General features: G+C 35.6%; 1 protein-coding gene across 1 annotated transcript in view; it reads left to right on the top strand.

Moving 5' to 3' along the window:
• The window catches only part of RAB21 (RAB21, member RAS oncogene family), a 47115-nt gene extending 19791 nt beyond the window's left edge, over positions 1 to 27324 (top strand). The window contains exons 4-7 of the mRNA XM_070409719.1: positions 1857 to 1920; positions 8962 to 9016; positions 10053 to 10141; positions 13470 to 27324. Of these exons, the coding sequence (XP_070265820.1) occupies positions 1857 to 1920; positions 8962 to 9016; positions 10053 to 10141; positions 13470 to 13612 (351 nt within the window). The 3' untranslated portion in view covers positions 13613 to 27324. The remainder of the gene's footprint in view (positions 1 to 1856; positions 1921 to 8961; positions 9017 to 10052; positions 10142 to 13469) is intronic.
• The last annotated feature ends 446 nt before the right edge of the window (positions 27325 to 27770 follow it).

Genomic DNA, 27770 nt, shown 5'->3' with positions numbered 1-27770 from the left:
ATTAGAGGTGAATAACAATTTTTTTTAACTGGTTAGATTTGTGATACTATAAGTATAGTATACATATAGTATACATATAGTATATATGTAGAGTAATACATAATTGGATTCTGACATGTTTCCTTTGAAGTGATGAGGATGGACATTTTATACCAGTACTATCAAATTTTTCTTCACTAGGGGGCAGAAGTTAAATGCTTTTCTGAAAACTTTATATACGCATGAATGAAGCAAAAAGATGGGGCTGTTCTGAGAAAACTGGTTCAGTGCTGTTACAGAGACAAGGTGTTGATATTGATTACCTTTGCTTTTTTAAAGATTTTGGGTTTACTAAAGAGTTAGTTCCTGCACATTCTTTTTTTTTTTTTTTTTGTCAGGCAAATATCTTTACTTCTGCAGAAGGGTGTGCACACACATGGTCTGGGAGCACACACATTATATATATTTTTAAAAAAAAGATTATAGTGGAGCTTAAAAATTCCTATAACCTAGTGCTGGTATAGCTATTTTTTATTTTTTTTTATTGGTAAAGTTATTACATATGTGTCCTTATCCCCACATTACCCTCCATCGCCCCCCCCCCCCCACTCATGCCCTCACCCCCCTGTTGTCTCTGTCCATTGGTTAGGCCTATATGCTTGCATATAAGTCCTTTGGTTGATCTCTCCCCCTTACCCCCACCCTCCCCTACCTTCCCTCTGAGGTTTGATGGTCTGACTGATGCTCCTCTGTCTCTGGATCTGTTTTTGTTCATCAGTTTATGTTGTTCATTATATTCCACAAATGAGTGAGATCATGGTTCCTCTACATTCTTGCAGGGAATAGGAGTATAGTGCTGTTACATTTTTACCATCGGACCAGATGCACAGTAAATGCTTACCATATATTTAATGTAATATTTGTAACTTATAAATAGATATGTGTGCAATTTTTGGGGGAGGTATATAAGTTCTGTGTAATTTGATTGCATACAGAATAAATTCCATTACAAAAAATGAAAGGAGGTATCCAGGTGTTTGTTTGTTTTTTAATCTTATTTTATTGTAGTCAACATCATTAAAATCATGGCTTCAAAAGATTTAATTTTCTTAATTCTAGTTTATTCCAAACTGGGCTTACTGCTATGTCCATAATGAAGTATCAGTTTGTTTCTAGAGTCATTGTGTACCAGTGGTTCTCCAGGAGCAGGTGGAAATATCTGCAGACATCTATGGTTGTTACAACTGGAGGGTGATACTGGCATAGAGTGCTTAGGCGGCCAGGTTTGCTGCTAAACATCATATATTGCACAGGACAGTCCCTCATAACAGAGAATCATCTGAGTCAAAATGTCAATAGTTGCCAAGGTTGAAAAAAACCTGTCATATATTAAAGGATGAAAGTTTCTTTTGCCAGTCTTTTTGGTGCCCATATATACTTTTTCCTTTAAGTGTGTGACACAGAAGGTCCTATGCTCTCTATTTCAGAACCAGTTGGGTTAAGTTCTTGTGTTCTTAAGTCCAAAGTGGCTCTATGCAAGTACCTGTTATCAGAGGCTGGAGTTGACATGCTTTTGCTCTGGTGAATAGCTTTGCTTGAATCTATGGAAGGTTTATGAACATTTGTAATAAGAGGTACTTCTCTCTGTACCTATAGGTAGAGACAGAGAGAAATATATCTATTGGATGTTTGTATGTGTGTTGTTTGTAATATAACCTGGCAATAAATGATCTTGCAGTGAATCATTCCAGGTAACAACTAAATATATGGCTTGTTAGCCAAATTCTGAGGTATTTTGACATTGTTGAATTTTGGAGTGTTGTAATGATAGTCTTGTAACAGAATTTGTTTTAATATTAATTCTTTTATATACACAGGTAAAAAACTGGGTCAAAGAATTGCGGAAAATGTTGGGAAATGAAATCTGTTTATGTATAGTTGGTAAGCATCATTACTTTTTAAAAATCTCCTTTGTTTTCTTAATGCTTTATAAAGAATAGTAAACCAGTAATTCTCATTTTAAAATTATATGAGAAAAGAAGAATGGCATTTTTAATGCATAATGTTTTAGAATAATTTAGTATTTGGAATTACTCTTTTAGGAGATTCAAACTCTGTACCTCACGGAATGCCTTGGGGAACAAATGGGAAGCTAAACATGTAAGGCTTTTAAGTCCCCAGCCTTGTTTCAATTTGACTTTTACCTTTTCACCATAAGATTTTATTTAGAAATAAGTTCAGGAACTAAAATTAAAACCAATTACTTAAGTTAGTTTTCGTATTCTCTACATTTAACTATATACATTTTTTAAAATCCTCATCTGAGAGCATGCTTAGAGAGAGGGTGGGAGGGATAGGTGCTGCATGTTAGGCTAGATGGCAGGAATGTTTCAGAACTGAACACTGAGATAGTAGGCTTTATAGGAGTTTGGGGCCAAAGTTGCAGCTAGTCATTAGTGTGTTTGGCCTGGCTTTGTGTGGCATATGGGACTTGGTGGGGGTAGAAGTGGCTATGATTATTAACAAATGAATATTTGAGTATTTAGAATTGGGATTATCTCTTGGAAGAGAGAAAGAAATGGCTAATATATACTCAAAGAAGTCTCAAGAGCTTGTTACTTGATGAAGTTATAAAGTAACATTTTTTAAAAACTGGGTAAATAAGCTTATGCATATTAAGCTCAATTAATGTAAACTGTATATTCTTCATGTTCATATTATAAGGAGGTTTAGGAATATTGTGTCTGGTAGCTTACTACTCCAATAGGGTAAAATATTCATATTTAATGTTATATACTGTTTATTAATGATTGGTATAAAAAGCTCACTCTCTTTTCTTTCCTATTGGCAAATGTGACATGGGATTTTAATTGTAATTCAAAGTTGGAAGAATTTGGAGAGCCTATTTATCACAAAAGGAAAATTTCACAGTTAATGAAGTCATATCACCAGTACCTTAGAAGCCCCACCTGTGCTTCTTTCTCATCCCCTCACTACCCAGCTGCCTTCTCCTCACCATCTCCTACTGCCAAACACTATCTTAACTTTTTACTTCATGGACTAGTTTTTTTGTTTTTGTTTTTTTAATTTTATATAAGTGTAATCATAGAGAATGAACTCTTTTGTGTCTGATTTCTTTGGCTTTATATTATGTTTGCAAGATTTCTCTGCATTCTTGTATATGGATGTAGTTCATTTTATTCTCTTTGCTATCTAATACTTTATCCTGTTGAACATTCTACAGTTTATCCTTTTGCTATTGAACATTTGCATTATTTTTTTTTCACCTAGTGATGTTCATTCTATTCTCGGTAGTAGTTCTTTTCTAAGAATTACATATTTATTATTTATTCCAGTAGCTCAGTAGTTTTATTAATAGTAAGTAGTTCTTTTGTTTTATTACTAAATTCAAAATAATAATACCTTACAAGATTGTTGTGAAGATTAGATATGATTTGGAGAACAATTAGGATAGTGAAGGCATTGGACAAATATTTGTTCCTTTTCCTGAACATAAGACAACCTTTCAAACCTTTGAAGCCTGTTTGGATAGTTCACTTACAGTCTTATATTCTGGGTCTTCAACTTCTTTTTATTGGTCTAACTTCCAAACATTTTCATCATCCTAATTATTTTTTATGGGTTTATTTCAATGTATCAGTGTGTCCCCTACGCTTAAAATGAACCCTAGAATCTAACATTATTGAGCCAGTGTATACTTATATGGCTCTCTCTATTTTTTTAAATCCTCACTGTCCTTCTACCAACATTGCCCAAGAATGTATACACTTTTTAGCCATGTCAGGTCAGTTCTCTTTTATATAGATTATAGATAACAAAACTCTGAATTCCTTTTTATAAATATTGCTCTTTTGTCAGTCTTTTCCCATCTTGTTCTTCTATAATTGTTATTTAAGCCTAAGAATAGGAATTTCAACTTATCTTATGTTTCTAAATAGATTAAATTAGATACTGAGCCTTCTAGGTCTTTATCTAAGCCTCTGATGTGTTAACCAATAATAGAGAACCTCATACTTCACTGGCAGAGACTTTTTCCCCCCCGCTAGGTTTTAATTAATCCATTATTACCATCCTATTTGCTCTATTTGATAGTATTTTGGTTTTAGTCTGCCCTTAACATTTGTATGTTTGTTAAATATTTATTATTTTTAATTTTACTACTTTTAAAATGTTTTTTTAAAGAGAGAGATGAAGGGAGAGGGAGAGAGAGAAACATAGATGTGAGAGCAAAACATCAATAGGCTGTCTCTTGCATGCTCCCAACCAGGGGTCTAGCCTAAAACTCAGGAATGTGCCCTTACCGCGAATTGAGCCAGCAACCTTTCCATGCATGGACAGCACCCAACCAACTGAGCCACACCTGCCAGTGCCAAATATTTATTATGACTAGAGGCCTGGTGCATGAAATTCGTGCATGGGCGGGGAGTCCCTCAACCCAGACTGCACCCTCTCCAATCTGGGACCCCTCAGGGGATGTCCAACTGCCTCTCGCAATCCGGGACCGCTGGCTCCTAACCGCTAGCCTGCCTGATCGCCCCTAACCACCTCTGCCTGTCTGCCTGCCTGATCACCTCTAACTTCTCCCCTATCAGCCTGATCGCCCATAACTGCTCCACTGCTGGCCTGATCGCCCCTAACCACCTCTGCCTTGCCCCGCATCCAGGACCCAGGATTCCCTCCTCCGGCCAGTCACAGGCACCTGGGACCCGGGCTTCTTTCCCTCTGGCTGGCCACAGGCACCCAGGACCCGGGCTGGCTTCGCCTGGGCCAGCGGTAGCCACAGGGGACTATGGGTGGGCGGCTTCGCCCAGGCCGCAGCCACAGGTGCCCAGGACTGTGGGGCGGTAGCTTGTCCCTCTCCCGGGCTGCAGCCTGGCTGGTCCCATTCCTCTCTCGCAAGCTCATTTGTGCCTGGCTGGTCCCCATTCCTCTTTCCCCAGTGTTGAGTGTCTGAGCCGTTATGGCGTGAGGGCGTGACGACTATTTGCGTATTCGCTCTTTATTATATAGGATAAGTTATTTATTGAGTGCCAGGTACTTTTCTAAGAACTACATATTTATTATTTCATTTATGCCTCCTGACAATACTGCAAGGGAGGTAGTGTTGCCATTTCTACTTTACACCTGAGGAAATGGACTTGGAGAGCTTGATACTTTCTAAAATACATAGCTAGTTGGAGGTAGACCTGAGATTTTAAGTAGGATCTGTCTGTTACTTCAAGCCCATATTCTTTTTTTTTTTTTTTTTTTTTTTTTTTATTTTTTTTTTATTTTTCGCTTAAAGTATTACAAAGGGTATTACATAAGTGTCCTTTTTTCCCCCCCCGCCCCCCGCCCTTGACAAACCCCTACCTTCCCTTACCCCCCAGTGTCTTATGTCCATTAGTTATGCTTATATGCATGCATACAAGTCCTTCGGTTGATCTCTTACTCCCCTCCCTCCTGCCCCCCAACTCTCTCTGGCCTTCCCACTGCAGTTTGACAATCAGTTTGAGGCAGCTCTGCCTCTGTATCTATTATTGTTCAAAAGTTTGTAATGGTCTTTATTATCCATGAATGAGTGAGATCATGTGGTATTTTTCCTTCATTGACTGGCTTGTTTCACTTAGCATTATGCTCTCCAGTTCCATCCATGATGTTGCAAATGGTAGGAGTTCCTTCTTTTTAACAGCAGCATAGTATTCCATCGTGTAGATGTACCACAGTTTTCTAATCCATTCATCTACTGATGGGCACTTAGGCTGTTTCCAGATCTTAGCTATGGTGAATTGTGCTGCTATGAACATCTGGTTACATATATCCTTTCTGATAGGTGTTTCTGGTTTCTTGCAAGCCCATATTCTTAATCAACATTATATATTGCTTACTATGTATCAGGCTTTGGGAATTGTGTAGTGAATAAGTAAACAAAATAGATAATGCCTTTGTTTTCTCATAGTTTATTGTGTAAGGAGAGAGAGAAAAAACAAGCAATTATATATTATGATAATGCTATGAAGGGTGGAGTACTACAGAGTGCTGTGATAGCTCAGAAGCAAACCTAACTAAATTTAGGGAGTCAAGGGTTAGGGGAAGATTTCCTAGAGCATTGGATTAACTAAGTTAGCTAGATGGAACCAGCAGGGTGGTTGTAGAAAGTATCTATCATGGGCTTTAACTCTCATAACAAGATTGATTTTCCATATGATCATTCACCTTAATGAATATGGCTAATGTTAATAACTACTCTTTATTGAACATGTACTGTATGCTAAGCTTAGTACATATATCATATTTTCACATCAGCCCTGCAAAGTTTGTTAACTATATTTGTACAAAGTGAGACTAAGAGACGTTAAGTAATTTGCCTGAAATCTTATAGCCATAAAATGAGCCTGGATTTAACAAATTTTCTTCGGATTTAAAAGGCTTTTGAAAGCTTCTTATTACTAGACCAGATACCATCCAATTTAAGTAAAATATAGTTCTAGCTCTTTTTAGGCCCTCTGCTCTTCAGTCAAATAGGTGTTTTTAAAGAAAAAGTTTTTACTATTCTTAACAAGGTGGCTTTTTTCCTTTCCCTCCAGTAGCTTTAGCCAATTTTTTAAAATCTTTCTAGTACTATACTTTCAAGTAGGTGTTTCTATCCTTGTTTTCAGGTGTTTTAAGCCTATTAGACAGTTTCCTGTTAGCTGTGCCATCGTATTAAAGCAGACATGAGCCTTAAAGCCTAATCCTTTAACTGTCTTGCTTTTAAAAGAATATAGGAACTAAAAAGGTTTTCAGCTTTGGAAAGGTATGCATTGCTAACAGGCAGTTTTCTGTGACTTAGTCTGTGCTTACCCAATCCATTATGAACACTGATTGTTCAAAGAAATAGTAGTTATTTCATAGAAGGATTTAAAAACTTTTGTTTAAAATAGTAAGTAATTAACATAGCTATTTTAATAACTGGGTTTATTAAAGTTAGTTAAGTTTAAAACGTTACTAAATAATAAAACTGAGTAATTTCCCCCAAGTAATCACTTGAGGCAGTACTCTATTCTCATTTTTAAAAAATATATGTTGATAATTCAGATGGAATTTGGGGAAAAATAAGGGGGGAGGGCAAAAAGATCTAGGAAAAAACCCATCTAGGGTTTTAGTTAATTGGAACAAAGGTCTTGCTTCCTCTAGGAGGCAATCTTGTTTTACCTTTTTAAGAGTGGCAGAATATTGTGCCTTTGTTTATTGGAACCACTGGCCACTAGGTGGTGCTTTTTGCATTCTTATAACATAAATAAAACTTTTCTTTGGTGACTGATGAATATATTGGCTATAATATTCAGCAAATTAAAATTTTTATTGAAAAAGTTTAATGTAGGAAATCAGAACTAATATGTATCTTCCTGCTGAGGTAGACAAATAACTGTTCAAAGAGGGAAGAATTCATTACTAAATTTGTTGGTACCTACTGAGCTTTAGACTACTTCCCTTCCTCTCATTCTTAGACTATGGAGTCAGGTAGTTGATTGCAGTTGCTTACAGTTAGGTGCTCAGATTATTTGAGGTCCTTTACATGTTGAACCTCTGCGCTTATGCTTCTCAGTTCTAAGCATTGAATCTTTCAATAGATGCTTTTACTTCAGTGCTCCTCTAGGTTTTCTAAGGTCCTAAGAAAAAGAACTTTATTTACAAGGTTTCCTACCCCCCTCCCCAAGTCATAATAGAAAAAAAGAAAATATTGTTTGAAGTGTCCTTCCTTAGGGTATTTTCCCCATTCCTATCTGTTATTTCCATTACCTTTAGCACTTGGTGTATCCAGCCAACTCACTTCTACTTCTATCCTGCATTTAATAAGGAATCTGCATTTTGCAGTGTCTTCACTTTTGTTCTGGTGGCTTTTTATCATAATCTCAGTTTGGTTCCCTTGTTTAAGGAGGGCTCAGTAATTTTAAATGTGTGTGATATGCACATATATATATTTTTTTTCAGTTACCATTGACATAAAATATATTAGTTTCAGGTGTACAACATAGTGATTAGACATTTATATAATTTAAGAAGTGATCACTTCAATAGGTCTAGTACCCATCTGACACTATACATAGTTATTACAGTATTATTGACTATATTCCATATCCTGTACTTTATGTCCCTGTGACTAATTTTATAATTGGCAATTTGTACATCTTAATCCCTTCCACTTTTTCACCCATCCCCCTAACTCCCCACCTATCTGGCAATCATCAGTTTTTTTCTCTGTGTCTGTGAGGTTTTTTCCTCTGTATCTGTGAGTTTGTTTCTTTTTTGTTCAATTATTTTGTGGTTTAGATTCCACATATACTAGTAAGTGAAATCATATGGTATTTGTCTTTCTCTTTCTGACTTATTTAATTAGCCTAATACTCTCTAGGTTATAATGTGCATATACTTTATTAAGTTCTCTCATGTTTTTAAAACAAAAGAGTAGTTTCCTCCTCTGTGGTGGTGAAGTGCTTAAAAAGCCATACAATTTTTTCTTTATCCAGCTTATATCATCAAGGAAACCAAAATACTCTTAGATTCCAAGAGGCTAGCCTAATATATTTTTGTGAACAATAAGGTAGCCTTGCTTAATTATTAACGGACTCTAAAGTTGATTGGGGACCATTTACACTTGGCTAAGAAACATAGGTTTATGCCTAGGTTCCCTAGTGATCTTAGTCTCTGTAATACTGTAAAACAAGGAATAGTGACCATATTTTCTCTGACAGATTACAGCTTCAGGAATGCTATGCATTGAGCCATTTGAGGGAGGTTGAGGCATTCATCTTGATAGATATATGATCAACCCTCATGTCATAAGGGTTATGGTTATAATTTTAAGATATTTAGAAGTCTGATGGGGATTTGTATTACTTTTCCAGGTGGTTAAAGTTGTAATTGTGTATTTAGAATTGGCTTAATTTTGTTATAATAATGAATTAATATTAAAGTTTGGCATTTACTTTTTCAAATTAGGTAATAAAATAGACTTGGAAAAGGAGAGACATGTGTCCATTCAAGAAGCAGAATCGTAAGTGTTATCCCTGCCATCCTCCCAATGACACCCCCTCCTCCCCCAACAATCACTCCCCAGTAGAAGTCTTCGTTTTAGGAGTGTGCTTTACCATTTAGGTATTACTCTAATGTCTGGTTTGTGGTTTTTTAATGTTTCTTTTATATATGTATATATTGATTTCAGAGAGAGGAGGGAAAGGGAGAGAGAGATAGAAACATCAGTGATGAGAGAGAATTATCGATTGGCTGCCTCCTGTATGCTCCCCACCGGGGATCAAGCCTGCAACCCCAGCATGTGCTCTGACCAGGAATCGAACCATGACCTCCTGATTCATGAGTTGATGCTCAACCACTGGGCTACACCAGGCATGCTCAAATGTCTTAATATAGATTGAGCTGTTGGATTCAGTGAAGTATGTTAACATTGGTAATTTCTAGACTTTCAACTGTATATAAAGATAATCCACTCTCACATCTCTTTATGATTTCAGTAAAAAATATAAAGTAATGCATAAGAAAACTATCATGATCAAATAGTCAGTGTGTCACAAAAACTTTTAAGATATTTGGGTTCCAAGTTAACTTATAAAAATTTTAAATCTTGTTAACTTGTGCTCATTTAAAATTTGGTTCAATGTACAGAGATATGAACCAGCTATATATAATCTTTTTTATTTTATTATTTTTAAAATATATTTTAGTTGATCTTTAGAGAGAGAGAAAGGGAGAGGGAGAGAGAAAGAGAAACATAGATGTGAGAGTGGAACATCAGTCGGCTGCCTGGGTTGCTTCCTGCATGCCCCCCACAGGAGATCGAGCCCAAAACCCAGCCGTGTGCCCTGACTAGAATTGAACTGGCAACCTCTTAGTACATGGGCCAACTGCCCAACCAACTGAGCCACACCGGCCAGGGCTATAGTCTTAATTTTATTAAATCTGGGCTAATTAAAGGTCACTAAACTTGGTACTATGAAAAAATTCACATAGCCGTCATGACAAAAATATGAGAAATATTTTTTACATTGGTCATTGATATTATTATTTTTTTTAAGGTATGCAGAATCTGTGGGAGCAAAACATTATCATACATCAGCCAAACAGAACAAAGGAATTGAGGAACTCTTTCTTGACCTCTGTAAAAGTAGGTATATTTAGATTTAGTATATTTAGAAATGGCTTTTTAAAATATTCATAATATTTCTAAAGTGATGTTTTACAATCTCCATTTATGACCACATTGATGATTTGTCACATCTTCCATTACTACTATTTACTTAATATTTTTCTTTAACTCCTTTTTTATATATATTTTTATTGATTTCAGAAAGGGAGAGAGAGAGAGAGAAACATCAATAATGAGTGAGAATCACTGATCAGCTGCCTCCTACTGGGGATCGAGCCCACAACCTGGGCATGTGCCCTGACCAAGAATTGAACCCTGACCTCCGTGTTCATAGGTCGATGCTCAACCACTGAGCCACACCAGTTGGGCAAGAGATTTTATTTGTTTAATTTTTTTTTTTTTTTTTTTTTTCAGAGAAGAAGGGAAAGGGAAAGAGAGATAGAAACATCAATGATGAGAGAGAATCATTGATCTGCTGCCTCCAGCACACCCCGTACTGGGCAACGAGCCCGCAACCCGGGTGTTTGCCCTTGATGGGAATCGAACCCAGGAACCTTCAGTCTGCAAGCCAACGCTCTCCAGTGAGCCAAACCAGCTAGGGCAAGAGTTATTTTTTTTAACAAGAGTTCTTATCTTTTATAGATCATATTAGAATAATTTATAAATAAAATTATGTATATGGGCCCTGACTGGTTTGGCTCAGTGGATAGAGTGTCAGCCTGCGGACTGAAGGGTCCAGGTTCGATTCCAGTCAAGGGCATGTACGTTGGTTGCAGGCACATCTCCAGTAGGGGGTGTGTAAGAGGCAGCTGATGGATGTTTCTCTCTCATCGATGTTTCTAACTCTCTATCCCTCTCCCTTCCTCTCTGTAAAAAATCAATAAAATATATTTTAAAAATTATGTATATGGGATTTGATTCAAAATAATGGTAAGGATGCTTGCCAGGTATGAATGAAATTGTGTGATGGACATATGGATTTTCATTATGCTGTTCTTTCCAATTTTATGTATACGTTTGAAATTTTCTATTATTAAAAAGTTGCTTAAAGAGAGAAAGGAAAATGTTTATTTATATATACCCTGAAAGTCATTTCTCATATCTATCCCTAATAAAATACATATTTTGGAAAACTCAAGTCTATGGAATAATGGATTGAAATGATTTTGCTAATTTATATTCCTTGAACTTATGAACATCAAACTCTTTTGAGAATTTGATGAAACTGGTTTTTCTCTGCAGAAAAATGTACATGTACACAAACTTTGGAGTAAATTTCAATTCTATGAATACCTGAAAGTCATTCATAACTGTTCTAGAGTAATAATTTTCTAAGTGAAGTGCCCTTAGCAGCAGCAGCAGCAGCATCACTTGAGACTGTGTTAGAAATGCTGCAAATTCTTGGGCCCTACCCCAAATCTACTGAATCAAAATCTAAGGAGGTGGTGCCCAGAATCTGTGTTTTAACAATCCCTCCGTATGATTCTGATGCACTCTAAAATTTGAGAAGCACTGCCGTATATACCAATCCCTTGGGGATCTTGTTAAAATGGATCTGGTGGGGTCTGAGCTTCTCATTTCTAACCCAATTGGTCATGCTGGTCCTCCCTTAGACTGTACTTTGAGTACCACGCTCTAGATCTGGCTTATAAATGTTTCAATCACATGTCTTCATAGAAAATTTTGAACATTCCCCATATGTTTATTTAAAAATACAGAACATACACAAGTATGAATATATTTTGTACATTATAAAACACATAAATAGATCATTTTAAAGGTTGAGGAAAGCTAAGTAGAAGTTAGTATTTGTAATGTTTTCTAATTTCATCTCAGTGGATTGTTCTCACTTCAATTTGGAAACCATTGTTCAAGAGCAGTGTCTTGACTCAAATTTAAGAACTCTTGTTCTGTTTTGAGGATTCCATCGTTCTTTTCTTATCTTTTTGGATATGTATTTTGCAGTTATTTACTCCTGTCTATGTCTTGTATTTTCATTTTTCTTTTCTTTTTTTTTTAAATATATTTTATTGATTTTTTACAGAGAGGAAGGGAGAGGGATAGAGAGTTAGAAACATCGATCAGCTGCCTCCTGCATACCCCCCACTGGGGATGTGCCTGCAACCAAGGTACATGCCCTTGACTGGAATCGAACCCGGGACCCTTGAGTCCGCAGGCCGACGCTCTATCCACTGAGCCAAACCAGTCAGGGCTCATTTTTCTTAATTGTGTCTCTTAAAGAGCAGAAGTTCTAAATTTTAATGAGGTCTGATTTATTAGTTACTCCTATGATTTCTGGTTTTTGGGTCTTATATGAGAAATCTTTGCCAAATTCAAAGTCACAAAGATTTTCTCCTATAGAGATTTCCTCCTATGTTTTCTTTTAGAAACTTTGTTTTATGTTTTACATTTAGGTCTATAATTCATTTTTTGTTAATTTAGCATATGGTGAGAGGTATAAGTTGAGGTTTATTTTTTACATATTACTATCCAGTTCCAATACTGTTTTCTTGAAAAGATTATCCTTCATTGAATAATCTTGGCACATATGTCAAAAATCAAGTGACCATGGCTCCGTATCTGGACTCTGTTCCACTGATCTCTGTATTTCTCCTTTCATCAATATCTGTCTTTATAAGAATAGCTTTCTACTGTATCTTTAAATTAGATAGTGTGAGTTCTCCAGATTTGTTGTTCTTCATGTTAAACTCTTTTATTCTTTCAAATATGCATTACTAGTTTTTTTTTTGTTTTTTTTAAAATATATTTTATTGATTGTTTACAGAGAGGAAGGGAGAGAGATAGAGAGTTAGAAACATCGATGAGAGAGAAACATCGATCAGCTGCCTCCAGCACACTTCCCACTGGGGATGTGCCCGCAACCCAGGCACACGCCCTTGACCGGAATCGAACCTGGGACCCTTCAGTCCCCAGGCCGACGCTCTATCCACTGAGCCAAACCGGTCTCGGCTGCATTACTAGTTGAAGAATAAATCTTGCACCCTAAATATCACTTGTTCTTGGGAACAATTTGGATGTCTTTGACATATTTCTAAGTACATTTGAAAAATCTTAAGGATTATACTTATCCTTTTGTTCATTTGTTCAAGCCAAAAAATTTTTTTTCTCTGTCATTCTGGCCATTATATATCTAGACAAATAAACTTGCTATTAATTTTTAAACTTGCAGGAAAAGCTGTATAGTGAGCTGACAGAATGTGTATTATATTTAGTTCCTTTTTTGGTTTAAAGTCAGAAATGGCTATCATGCTGGTATACGAAATTATAAAAAGAGAAAATTCTAAGATTGTAGTCTTAAGTAATCTCTGCTTTCTTCCTCTCTTAGGGATGATAGAAACAGCACAAGTGGATGAGAGGGCAAAAGGCAATGGCTCCAGTCAACCAGGAGCTGCCCGGCGAGGTGTACAGATTATTGATGATGAACCTCAAGTCCAGAGCAGTGGTGGAGGGTGCTGTTCTTCTGGATAACTGTTCACACCTCAGCAATTAAAACAAACTGTGGATCATTGCCCTCAACATGAAGACTGCCATATTCCAAGTCACATTATTTTACCAATGGAATTATAGAATTAACAGTATTTTAAATTACGTTTATAACATTGCAGAGACCTTAAGTGCTAAACTTAGTGGAGTTTGTGACCAGAGAATTGGCATTTTCTACAAATGTTAACAAAGCAATTACCAATGGCCTTTTTACATATTTTTTTCTTTAATAAGGAATAATATGCATGTAGAAAAGACCTACTTAAAGGCTTCATTTATATTCTTTTAAATCAAATCTTTATTTAATAACTTATATATGTTGTTGGAATGGTATACATTTTGCAGCCCTTTGTATTTTGTGGTAGTTTGAACTGTATCACTTCCAAACAGTAAACTGTTTTTTTTTTTGTTTTTTAATTAGCAAATACCCGAAGTACTATTTTTGCAGGGTTTGCACAGGCCCCTATAACTGTCTACTACTTTGATATAATCTATATACATCCTGTATGCTGAGCTGGTAAAATACATTGTAAATTACATATTAAATATTTTATCTGCTTTTACAAGCGCAAGGTGCAAAAATATATACAATAGTCTCATTGATGACTGTAAAGTGATTAACATTTGATGATAATGCCTAAGCTTTCTGACTCTGATATATAAAGATCATAGCTCCCTTCACTTTTGTCTTAACTTGAAAGTGGCGTGTTTAAATTTTCACAAATACTTTACTTGAATTATTGCTGTTGTCACATGTTTTAGCCTCTGTAAGTTCAACCGATGATCGAGCAGCGGCATTTGCCTTTTGGTTTGGGTTTTATTTGTTTGTTTGTTTGTTTGTTTTTATAAAACAGATGACTTCTGCCAATTTTGCTTTAGAATGGTTATCTTAGAAATATTTGAGTGGAGCATGCTGAGTTTCACTTTTTCAACGGCTTTGGTTTTCTCTTAAGCTTCATATGAGAAGGGTTCATTGATGTAAGAAGAGAAAAAGGGGTCCCAGACAGTAGCCACTCACCAAGACTAATTCATGCAGCATGTTAGTGGTAGTTTATGCTCCTGAGACAGCACTTTTAGATCTTTTGTGAGCAAGTTGTATTTGCTTAATGCTTGCCAGAGATGAACACAGAAAGTTTTGTTTAATTTTATAAGAGCTGTTTTGAGTTTCTGTGAAGGGAAACATTTCATGAAATGCAGTTACAGAGAACACTGGAAAGATTTATTATAAAATTATATTCTTGTATACTTTGTAAATTAGTCTCTCATTAGATTTTTTTTTTTCATTAAGCATAGGACTGAATTTTAATTTGTTAATTTTAATATAATCAGGCACTGCTCACAGAAGGAACACAAATGGTAGACATTAACATAAATTGTTTTTGCTCTAATATATATATTTTTCCATTTCTGTCATGCTTGGAAAACTAGTAAATGTTATGTCTAAGATAAAATGGAATGGTCCCTGGATTTACTTCTAATAAGAAGCAGCAGTATCCAATAAAGTTGTTAGCATGCGCAATTAAGAGGATATAAAGAAGTACTACCATATTTTTAAGTTAAAAGCTTAAACTTTCCCAAATGGGTTAAAAGTTGAATGAATTGATTTTATGATGTTACAATTTTTACTTAGTATTAAGGATTCTGTGAGCCTTTGCTTTACCAATTTTTTCTTTTTAAATCTTTATTATTGAAAGTATTACTTATGTCCCCCTTTTCCCCCCATTGACCTCTTCTAGCCCTCCCCCGTCTCCTGCCTCCTTCACCACCTTATTGCACTTTACCTTTTTTAATGATTGTCCTTGCCAAACTCAACAAACACATTGACCTCTGTCGTGTGTGTTTGGAGGGGTGGGGTGGAAAAAAGTCAGGGAGCTAAGTTAAAATTGTCTTTGGTGGCTGTACTCTGTGCAGTTCCTCGGTTTTCTGGGAGTTTGATGTTTATGCAGGGAATTGGGGAAGGTTGGGGGAATCATGAGTATAATAGAGGAAAATTGTTTTGGCTTTCTTTCAGAAGTAATAAAGCCTTGCCATTTCTACTGTTGTAGATGTAGATGGGAAGCAAGCTCTTTTCCATTGGAGTGAAATAGGTTTTTTAAAGTAGAGATGAAATTGAGCATTATTCCCAAAAAAATAATGTTATGAAACCTGATAACTGGAGAACTGTGCTCTCAATTTTGACCTTTTAAAGTCTAGATAGGAACCTCTGCTCTGGAGTTGCCAGATAATTATTGGTGGGCCACAACCGCTCTCCCTGTTTTGTTTTGTTTCCTCCCCTCCTCCTCTACTCTCCCTTGGCTTCTGTGTGTAGCTTTCTTAACATCAAGCATTTTATTCTTTTTTAAACCTGTAATTTAAGTTAACCCAATAGCAACAGTATAGTATTCCTGTCCTTGCTCAGAAGCCCCAAAGGTCTTTAGATAGGAATAGCGTGAAAGGGAAATGAAGAAGACCAGTCAGTTGTAATGAGTATACAAAGGAAAGGCAAAGAGATAATAGACCAAGGCTGAGGAAGTTTTTCCAATCTTTCTTCACATTTAATATATATTTTGTGTTCCTATTGTTGTAATTGTGCTATTAGGAAGAAGACACAAGTTACCATGTGTAGTAAAAATAGGTAGAATCAATATATTTTTCAAATAGTAAGTGTATACATTTAGTATATATAATTAAAAATTGGTTTAGTATTGTCATTAAAAATACCTAATATTATGTTAAAAGTATATAATAATTTCTGTAATGATGATGGCTATGCTGCTCCTTGTTTTGCTTTGACTATAGAGGAAGATTATCCTTTTTTAAAAAAATGTAGATTGCAGCCCTAGCCAGTTTGACTCAAGTAAGTAAAGTGTCAACCTGCGGACTGAAGGGTCCCGGGTTCGATTCTAGTAAAGGCACATGCCTGGGTTGTGGGCTCGATCCCCAGTGTGGGGCATGCAGAACACAGCCGATCAATGATTCTCTTCCATCATTGATGTTTCTATCCCTCTCCCTTCCTCTCTGAAATCAATAAAAATATGTAAAAAAAAAAAAAAAGTAGATTGCAACAATCTGGGGGTAAATAGTAATTTGAAAAGAAAAAAGCATCATATTATTGGATAAATATGAGTGAATTTGTTTTGTTCTAGGGATGTCTCCTGAAAATACCCTAAATCTATGACTGTTACAGCTAATTAAGATCTTTTTTATATATTGGCCATATATTATTAGTGATTACTTTTAATTTGACCTTCAGGTAAGAAAGGAATGATAATCACTTTTAGATTTTCAATAAGAAAATAGAAAATTTGGGAACTAGAGAAGGGGGTAGTGAGGAGTAGATGTGAAACTCTATAACCTGACAATTTTTTAAAGTATTTTGAAAAATATGTTACTTCTATCACATAGTTTGTAAATAAGGCAAGCTGTCCATTGTGCCAAATATTTAGAACATTTTAAAAAAGGAATTGTGATCCTATTTCTTTTAATACACAATTTGCAATTTTCTGTATTATAAATGCTACCAAGAATCCAGATCATTTATTATCTCCAGATAACATAATTTCCCCTTATAATTACCAGTTATCTCTAGAAGTGGTTTGATCTGTGCCTTTTACTTTTCAAATTTAACTTCTGTTTGCCATTATAATTTTCATAGGTTCTTTATAGACACAGTGTGACAAAGAGGGAATACTTAATTGGAAGCTGTAAGATGTTGGGATCTTCTACAAGAGTGTAGATAGTAGTGACCAGCAGCAGTCTAACAATAATGTCTAAAGATAAAAGAGACTGAATAGATTATTTTCCCCCCTTATATTTCATCAACATTTTCACATTGATTTGCTTTATTTTATTTTATTTGGTATTTTTTTATTGTTTATTACAAATAGTAGTACATATGTCTCCTTTTTTTCCCCTCCATTGACCTTCCCCTGGCCTCCCCTACCCCTGGCACATGCCCTCACTACCCTCCCCCCCAAGTGTCTGTGTCCATTGGTTATCCTTTCAATAGATTCTTAAGTATTCTTTTCTAAATAACAAAATGCATGACCTAGGTTTTAGTAATTAAAAGCTGAGATTCATTGAACATATAAATTTACTTGATTTTATAATAGGCATTCTGGTATGTTCTATAATTTTTAATCAACTAACACAGTAATGTATTTGGTGTTGTGGGCCAAAATTCATGCTATATCTGTCTTATTTCATTGGGTTTTCTCTTTTCAAGAAAACACATTAATCACAACCAGAGCAAATTTTCATAAATGTAAATAGTTTAGTATTAATCATATGTCATGAAAAAAATTATAAATACTCTTGAGTTTCCAATATCAAGCAAAAATGCTTCACTTCTAAACAAATACTACTTTAGCACTACTTGCACTATCTGGGGTATGTATACAGGGTTCCTCAAATATGTATACATACGATGAATGATTATGAAGTCAGTGTTTAACATACAGTTCATTTTCAGAATTTAAAAGGATCTACAGAAATGAATAAAATTTTTTTTTTGTCAATGCATGATTTCAAACTGATGACTGTTCATTGCTGCTAATGCAAAGCAATGGAATTGCAAACATTAAGAATTATTTTGTTTGGTACTTGTGTGCCTTCAATTCGTCAACTGTTGTCGGTTTTGTACCATAAACTTTCTTTTATGTATCCCTATTTAAAAAAGTATAGTGGCACATTAGGATACATTTTCTTCAAAGCTTAGTCTGCCTTCACCCATTATTTCAAATCAGTTAAACCTGAAAAGGAGTGAAAATTAAGTGAGTTACCAGCTGTTAAAGTGTGTATACATTTTGGAGGACACCCTATATTATCTCTTTCTGAGAAGCTGAGTGTACTTTTGAGTATTAACTTTTCTACTGCAACATTTTCTCTGCAGTAGACAAATGAGCATTGCAAGTTAATATTACATGGTACACCTAGCAAGAAAGCATCTTGCCCTCTTCAGAAGCCTGCACATATTTCCAAATGCATCATAATTAAAACCAGAAGATGGGCTTACCTACTTAAATGACCTTTATTCCCACTGTATCAGTTCTTATCTTGATTTTGATATTTCTGGCAGCTGTATCATCTCTTTATTATTAGGTGCTCAAGAAAAAGCTAATATGATTTTCTTATATTTGAACTTGTGTAGAGCAATGAGAGAAATGAGGGATAGGGATAAAGTATGATGTTGAAAAATAGACAACAGTGGTATTTGGTAGCAAGCTATTTTAAGGAAGCCATTATATGTAGTACTTCCTAGAAATGTGAAGTTCTTCATTTTGTATTTATCTAAATATATTCTAGAAAAAAGAATAAAAACATAGGTACTGTGAAAGTGCCCCTTAGGAACTCGCCTCCCAAATGGTCACCCTTGCTCTCTAATATATACTATTCAATTACCTTTTTGCCATACATAGTTTAGTTGGGCTTACAATTTTTACATGAATTGTTCTTAGTATGCATATGTTTTGCAACTTGCTTTTTTTTCTTACCAACACGCCTAGGAGCTCTTACCCTATATAATAAAACGCTAGTATGCAAATTGATGGAACATCGGAATGACTGGTCCCTATGATGCGCACCGATGCAGGAGCTGCCCCCTGCTGGTCAGTGTGCTCCCACGGGGAGCGCCACTAAGCCACAAGCCAGGCTGGTGAGTGCAGTGGCAGTGGCAGTGGGAGCCTCCCACCTCTGTGGCAGTGCTAAGGATGTCCGGCTGTGGCTTAAGCCCACTCCCCATCAGACATCCCTTGAGCGCTACCAGACTGGTAAAGTGCACAGGCTGGGCTGAGGTGATCCCCACCCCCAAGTGCATGAATGTTGTGCACCAGGCCTCTAGTGTCAGTATAACATGTTCATTTTATTTTCTCCCATATGTCTTTGGGCATATTATGCCTTTTTGAATTACCTCCAAAAAAATATCTGGTTAATTTGGTGGGCTTCATTAGAATCATAAAATTTTAATGCAAACCAGTGCTTACTTAGAATCAGTCTCCCTTAAATGTGTAAATCAGGAAATTAGGCATCTGCTTACAATTAATTTGAAGTACATTATTTTTGGACTACTGTTGACTGATATAAAAAATTCAGGAGTTAACTTCAGCAGGTTCTTTAGGTTTTTATTTGAGGGAAGAGGAAAAAGAGGGAAGTATAATTGTTAGGGGAAAGTACAGGATAAACTAAAGTCTTCATACAACTCCTAGTAATTATGTCACATAAGACTTCATTCTACAAAAAATTTAAACTTTGATTTGTTCTGTGCCTTTAGAGTAAAAAAATTTAAGTTCTTTTTCAGATCTCCCTTTCCCCACCATCTACATAACTCTTTAGAGGTATCCATTGTTAACAACTTAGGGTGTGTTTGTATCCCTATTATATATAAATGTTTTTATTATATTTGACCTTTATATGTTTCAGTTCCCTGAAAGCAACTTTTACCCTATGTCAGATTCCATCCTCAATCAACTGACCAATTTATCAAGAACAAACCAGAGAATCCCACCGTAACGAAAGTTAAATCTCTGTTGACAGTTCTTAAACTAGAAATTAACTGACTCTTAAGATGTTTTATATTTATGATAAATTAAGCTTAAAGAGTAACCATAGCACTCTGGGAAAGTCAAATTGATTATTGGTTTCTATTCCCTGTGGAAATATGGCTGAGAAAGAGAAGTGTGCAAGTCCAAGCTCCTTAATACCCAGGTAATTTTGGGTTGGGCTCATTCATTCTCTTGGCATACTTTCCTACTTGCGGAGCATTGCAATGTCCCCAACAATTACTTCAGATACTTCTCTGCAATAGTTGTCAAAGCAATAGTTTAGCACATTAGTGCCATGACATAAAGTTAAGTGTGTGGGCCCCAGAACAATAATTACTCAAATTTATTCTTATTTGATTTTTAATGATAACTCAGAGAGCAATTGAAGCACAACTTTCCATGATTTTGTTAATTTTCTGATGGTCATTTAAAAAATGTAAAACACATTGTGCTTATCATGACTTCTGTCAATTTCACTTATTGAGTGTCTGCTGTGTGCCCAGTGTCCTTTATAGTTAGAGCTTAAAATTAGGGAGCCATTGCCCATACTCCAGCATGTAAGTACTTTATCTGTGGATATGAGGTCAACAAATCAGGCATGTTTACATTCTGTATTTGATCAGATATGTACCAGTGAAACTTCAGAGGTAATTAGAATGACAGTAGTTGAAGCTGATAGTGAAAGTTGAGGTAAAGCTAAACAGAATGATTTTGAGTCTTGCAAATAATTTTCAAGCCAGATTCAAATAGAATAACTTGTTTTTTAGCTTCAAGGGAGCAATTACTAGTAAATGATCCTCAAGCCAAATTGCTTTTCCAAATTTTGTGGTAACAGTGCAGAAACAGATGCCTTGTGCTTATTTAGACAGTTGCTTTTTTTTTAACCTAGAAAAAAATGCATTTTAAAAAGCAATTTTTTATTTTTGCCTTTGACAGATATTTTCTTTGCCTTGTCACCAGACAGTAACCTAGGAAACAAGTAGGCCTGTTTGGAGAGTGTAACCCAGTGTAATTTGTGAATTTCTAAATACACTTTCCAAATTGGGAGTATGGGTCCTCTTTTTCCTACCTGATATTGAAGATAGGCCAGAAAGATAGCTTAATGATTACCTGAATTTTCTGCTAATCTTTTCAATAAGTTTTAAGAATATTATTTTTTTATTTTTATTTTTATTTTTATCTTTATTGATTTCAGAGAGGAAGGGAGAGGGAGCGAGAGATAGAAACATCAATGATGAGAGAGAATCATCGGTTGGCTGCCTCCTGCACATCCCCTACCGGGGATCAAGGCCACAACCCAGGCATGTGCCCTTGGCCGGAATCGAACCTGGGACCCTTCAGTCCGCAGGCCGATGCTCCATCCACTGAGCCAAACCAGCCAGGGCTATAGTATATTATCAAAGGTAACATCCAGATCCCTTCTTGACCATTTTGGGGAGAAAATGAATGACATCATCAGTTTTTAAAAATGATTCCATGAGTCAGTTATCAAGAAATAACTTCTAGCCCTAATCGGTTTGGCTCAGTGGATAGAGCGTCGGCCTGCGGACTCAAGGGTCCCGGGTTCGATTCCGGTCAAGGGCATGTGCCGTGGTTGCAGGCACATCCCCAGTGGGGAGTGCAGGAGGCAGCTGATCGATGTTTCTCTCAAACTCTCTATCCCTCTTCCTTCCTCTCTGTAAAAAATCAATAACATATATTTTTTTAAAAAAAGAAAAGAAATAACTTCTATTTATCTGAATTAATTCATCTGCACAAATTCATAAAAGGTGAATAATGTCAATGATCTAGTGACAGTTCTTCAAAAGGTAAAAGCCTGTAAGGGAAATACTAAACAGCAAAAGCAAGACACTTTGAAATTTTTTGGCTGTCTCCAGGGTGACAGAATTACTACTTTTGTACCAAAACTATATGCAATATAAGCTCCCCTCCCCCATGAATCCTGTATTGATGTTTTTAAACCTGAAAATGTTCTTTAACTGAAGAAGTGGCTGGCATGAGTAGTTCCTCCCTTCAAAGATTTTTAAAAATGGCCAACAGTAGTGGCACAAGAAAATCATTTATGAAGGACATAATTTTGGTTGAACTTGAATGAAGATGGTCAGATATGGCATTTAATTTACTGAGTACTTCTATTTGATATGTTGCCTTGAGGTTGACATTTAATAGTCCTGATTTCTCAGCATTTGGTTCACTGCTTTGCCAGACTATAGTAGGAGTGCTGATGCCTTTTCTGATAAAAAAATTTAAAGAGTTACTAACATGAATTATTTGTAAAGTTATCACTATGTGCCATAAAAGCAGTTCTCATAAAAGCAAACAATCTGTGGACTGTTTGCCAGGGATATGATTCATAAAAGTGGGAGGGTGGTCCTTAAATGCAGAACTAAGAGTTAAAGCTTAAGGGTACAGTGTTGATGGAGAACTTTGTTCAATCTGATAAGTAACTTCTATTTGTCCTTTTTTATTGATAGTGAATCCTGGGAATATGGATGGGTATAGTTAAAGAAAAATTGATTTGTGATTCAGAATATTAAAAGCCAAGAATCCAGAAATAGCCATTAGAAAATATGTCAAAGGATCATAGTAGTGGTACTAAATGTAGTGGTACTAAATGAAAAAAAAACAAAACAAAACACAGCTCTAAGCCAAGCACTGCTTTTTTAAAAAAGCTTGTATTTAATAATAAGGAAGTTTGGGGATATCCTTAGCCTAATAATGTCTTATGTTGACATTATTTTAAAGTCAGTTTTAACATCATTAGGGAAGGTTGAGATAGGTTCTATGACCTTTACTTACCAAGGGTAACTAATATCTTTTTCAGACTCAGCCCTCCCCTCTCCTTCATTTGCCTTTCTCTTTCATCAATAAATTATGCAGACGCTTCCAGCTACCTGGCATTTGTATAATAAATCCCAAATTTTCCATATGTACAATTTTTGCTAATGCTGTCCTGAATTCCCTTACCATCTTTGCTCGCTCTCGCGCTCGCTCTCTCTCTCTCTTTTTTTTGTTGTTGTTGTTTTTTTTTAAGATGATTAAGCACTGCCTGTTATCTTTTGGAAACACTTGAGGTAGAAAACTTGAGCTGAAAGTTCGCCATTTTTGTCCAGTATTGAAAACTGGGTAGAAGTTAGTGTCTTAAAATTCTTAATCTTGGACAAAAATTTTTAAAAAAATGTATATGTTTTTAGTTCCTTCAGTTTTTCAAGATAATTTCGCTATTTTGTTTTTGATTTTTGGTTGCTTTGCAATATACTTAATGGGATATTAAAAGCAAATCATTACATTTAGATTAACTCAAATGAATTTTTATGCCATTTTAACATATATACCAAGAAATGCTAAAAGGAACTTCTGCAGGTGCCTGATGGGGCACCTCAAATGGGAAACAGCAAATGGACAGGAAAAGAGGCAAAACATAATCTTAACTCATAATCTCCAGTTGTCACTTAACACTGATGAATCTGTTAATCCAAATTAATAATAAAAAGTAATTGCACTTTTAATTTGAGTATTGTGGTCAGGATTCACATCCTATTGTTATGAACTCATTGGTTAGACCTTTAAATCTCAGTTATCTGCCTTTGTTGGTCTTTGATAGTAATTTTAAAATATTAGCACATTTGAAAGTTTATGCCTCATTTTTTGAGAGTTGGGAGTGTGGTATGTACACAGTCAATGTAAGACCCAGGGGGTATAAGGTGCATTATTATAAGGCACAAGGAAGAATTAGTTACTGAAGCAGTGAAAGAGCCTTATGAGATTTGAGACTAGTGCTGGAGTTAGGCTGGGGGATAGTGTCTCCTGGTCCTGTGAGGAAATTCTATAAATATTTGACCATTTTGCTGGGTAGGTTGAAGAGCTGCTTTTTGTTTGTACTTTCCTGAATTTTCATCTTACTTCACTTCTAGCACACAATTGTTACTAACTTAACTTCACTTTAGAAAGTTTAACTTAGAAGTTAGAATTTTTACCATGCTTGTAAAAGGTCTGAGGAAGAAATATGTTTTATCATATGAAACTTCTGATTTAACTGGTGTGGTTGGGAAATATTTTAACATAATATCCTAATGTAAGAAGACTAATTTTCTTATATAGTTTATAGAATGTAATGTTTCACACATGTAAACATGTTTAGTTTGATTTCTCCTCACATTATACTTAATGTGTGTATTTTTTAAATAAAATCATACTTAGATTTAGGAAAACTGCTATGAACAATGTATGAGTATCACCAAGAATGTTTAAGCAAACCTGAGACTAAAACATTTTAATTTTCCCTGCAATCTCATATATAAAACTAACAAAAAAATTTATAAACTAAAATGCCTACTTTGTAAAATATATGAGTGACACTTTAAAAGATTTCACTGTGAGAGGAGAAAAGAATTAGATGCTATGAATGGGCAGAATTGAATAGTCTCTTTAGAAGAAGATTAGTGGGACCTGACAAAGTGGTGAATAAATGAACTGGGCAGATTCAGAACTTAGCAGGCACTGTGTTTCTATTTTCATGGTAGGGCTTAATCACGAGCCATTCAATGCAGAGCATTTTACTGGTGCTCTGAAAGGTACACAAAATATACTAGTACAAGTTCATGTCCTCAAGGACCTTTAAGACCAAGGGGGAGAATTAGAGTATTTAGAGACATTAGAAATGGAGGAAATTAATGTAAAATAATCTATAAATGTAATGTGACCCCAATAAAAATATCAGGCTTTTTTAAAACTAGAAAGCTGATTCCAAAGTTCCTTGAGAAGCAAGACTGACCAGGAAAGCTCTGAAAAAGCAATGAGGGTAGACTAGTCTTAAGAAATATTAAAATAGAGAACTCTAGTAATTAAAACAGTTTTGTCCTAGAATATGGCTAAACAGATCATTATAACTAAATTAAAAGGTCAAAAATAGACCCAGATATGGGAATTTAGTACAAGATAAAGATGACATTTCAGTTCAGTGGGGGGAAATATGGCTTACTCATTGAAAGGTGTTAGGATACCTAGGTAGCTTTTTCCAGGAAAAAAATAAAGTTGGATGCATATCTTATACCAAAATAAAATCCAGTTTTAAGTGTGAAAACTGAAATGTTTAAAGTATTTGAAGAAATCATGGGAGAATCGTAAAAGATTTTAGTGTGGTGTGAAGGCTTTTCTAAATTCAATATAAAATCCAGAAACAAAAAAAGATTTTCACTATAAAATTATAATGAGAAATTATATCACTGTGTTAAGTTCTTCATGGCAAAAACCACCATAAACAAAATAAAGAAAAATGACAAATTTGGAAAAAATAATTTGCAAATTATATTACGCATTGCTTAATATATAAAAAACTATAATTCAATAAGAGAAAGATCAATAGTACAGAAGGAAAAAGATCCAAAGCTAGAGAGTTTTTACAGAAATGAATACTAATGACTCAAGCTGGGGAAAAATTCACTTCACTGTTAAGAGAAGTACAAAATAAAACTACACTGAGACACTAGTTTTTAAACCTATTTGATCAAGAAAGATTTTTTAAAAATTGATTTTAAAGAAGGAGGAAGGCCGGGGTTGGGAGGAGAAAGAGAAACATCAATATGAGAGAAATACATTGATTGGCTGCCTCCCTTTGGCGCCCCAACCGGGACCGAACCGAAACTTAGGTATGTGCCCTGACCAGGAATCTGACCCATGACTTCCCAGTGCATGGGACAATGCTCCAACCAACTGAGCCGCACCTGAGGAAGATTTTTTTAATTTCATAAACCATCGTGTTATGTTCTAGATATTATTGGTAAGAATTAGGAAGCAAGTGTTTTTACTTGTAGAGGCATATAGTGGAACAACCACTAAGGATGGTGAACTACGTATTCTGTATTTTGTCAATCGTCAATTTACCTTCCTAGAGAGGTCAGAAATAAATACATTTACCAGACCTTTTTGTGTAGCTAGGGTTCTGGAAACTAATTAGATTTTCTCAATTATATGTTTTCCACATGCATTGCGAAGTGAGGCACAGGCCATCTTCTTGAGGTTCTTGAATGTTGCAATGTTGTGAGAAACCTGTTTCCATGCAGCAGCGGTCAAGTGTCCATCCTCCGACTTCCAGGATATGGAGTAGTGGTGGTGGTGGCAATAGCTTCATAATCTGACATATTCCTGAATTGTGGTTATGAGCTCTTTCCCAGTTTCCCAGGTGTGAGAGGTTGTGGTGGTGGCCTCTGGCTTCCAGCATGGCTCAGTGATGACCCCAGAAGTAAGAGCTCCCCTAGTGAATCAGTTCTGTATCATGGCAGGATTCATTCCGGGAGGCTCAACCTAGATCCCTACATCCTATTCCTTCAACCCTCCCAATGACTTTGGAAGCATCAAATTCCCTACAAGTGCCTTCCTGTTTAAAATGCCTAGAATGGTTCTGTTTCCTGTATTGAAAACTGTTCAATTTGGCAATAGCAATCAGAATTGTAAATGTATTTCTTTTTGACCTAACACTTTTGCTTCTAGAAGTATATCCTGTAAATATGCCTGTATATGACAGAAACAAGTTTGTACAAGTTTTTCAGTGCATTGTTTGTAAATTGACATCAGTAGGAAAATTGTAAAATCAAATTATAATGCATGTGTATAGTATAATCCTAAGTAGCTATAAAAAAGAATGGGGGTGTTTTGTGTACTTAAAAGATATAATCAACAAGATATGTTAAGTTTCTTTAAAAAAAACACAACAGGAGGCAGAACTGTGTATGCTGCTTTAAATTTTTTTTAATTAGCTTTGTTGAAGAATAATAGATATAAAATAAAGTACATATAAAGTGTGCAATTTGACAAGTTTGACCTGTGAAACTATCATCACAATGAAGATAATGAACATAACCATCAAGCCCAAAAGTTTCCTTATGCTTTATCCTTCTCCCCCACCCCTGCTTTCCTTTACAATAGATTAGCCTGAATTTTCTAGAATTTTATATAAATGGATCATACAGTATGTACACTTATGAGTCTGGCTTCTTTCACTGCATAATTAAGTTAAGATTCATCCATGTTATAGTGTTTACTGATAGTTCATTCCCTTTTATTGCTCAGTAATATGCCTTTGTATGGATATACTGCTTTTTTGTTTATTCATTCACCTGTTGATGGACATTTGGGTGGTTTTCCATTTGTGGTTATACAAATAAAGCTTCTGTAAACATTTGTGTGCAGAATAACTACCTAGGAGTAAAATGGCTGGTTTATTTGGTAGGTGAATGTTTAACTTTTTAAGAAACTGCCAAAGTATTTTCCAAAGTAGTTGTACCACTTTACGTTCCCACCAGCAGCAGTATGAAAGTTTCAGTTCCCCCACATCCTTGCCAACACTGGATATGGCCAGGCTTTTAAATTAGAACCATTCTAATAGGTATGTATATTATTGTGGTTTCAATTTGCATTTCCCTACTGACAAATAACGTTGAACGTTTTTTCATTTGCTTAGTTGACTTCTGTATATCTTCTTTTTTTAAAAAAATATTTTTATTAAGTTTGGGAGAGGGCGGAAGGGTGAAGGAGAGAGAGAGAAACATTGGCTGCCTCCTGCATGATCCCTATCCCACCCCAGTGATTGAGCCCTGACCCAGAATCAAGCCAGCAACCAAATGAGC

The sequence above is a fragment of the Myotis yumanensis genome, unplaced genomic scaffold, assembly GCF_028538775.1.
Source record: "Myotis yumanensis isolate MYYU_CA2020_CCGP unplaced genomic scaffold, mMyoYum1.0.hap1 SCAF_3, whole genome shotgun sequence".
Taxonomy (NCBI): domain Eukaryota; kingdom Metazoa; phylum Chordata; class Mammalia; order Chiroptera; family Vespertilionidae; genus Myotis; species Myotis yumanensis.
The sequence above is the reverse complement of the archived record's forward strand: the minus strand, read 5'-3'. Positions and strand labels throughout refer to the sequence as shown.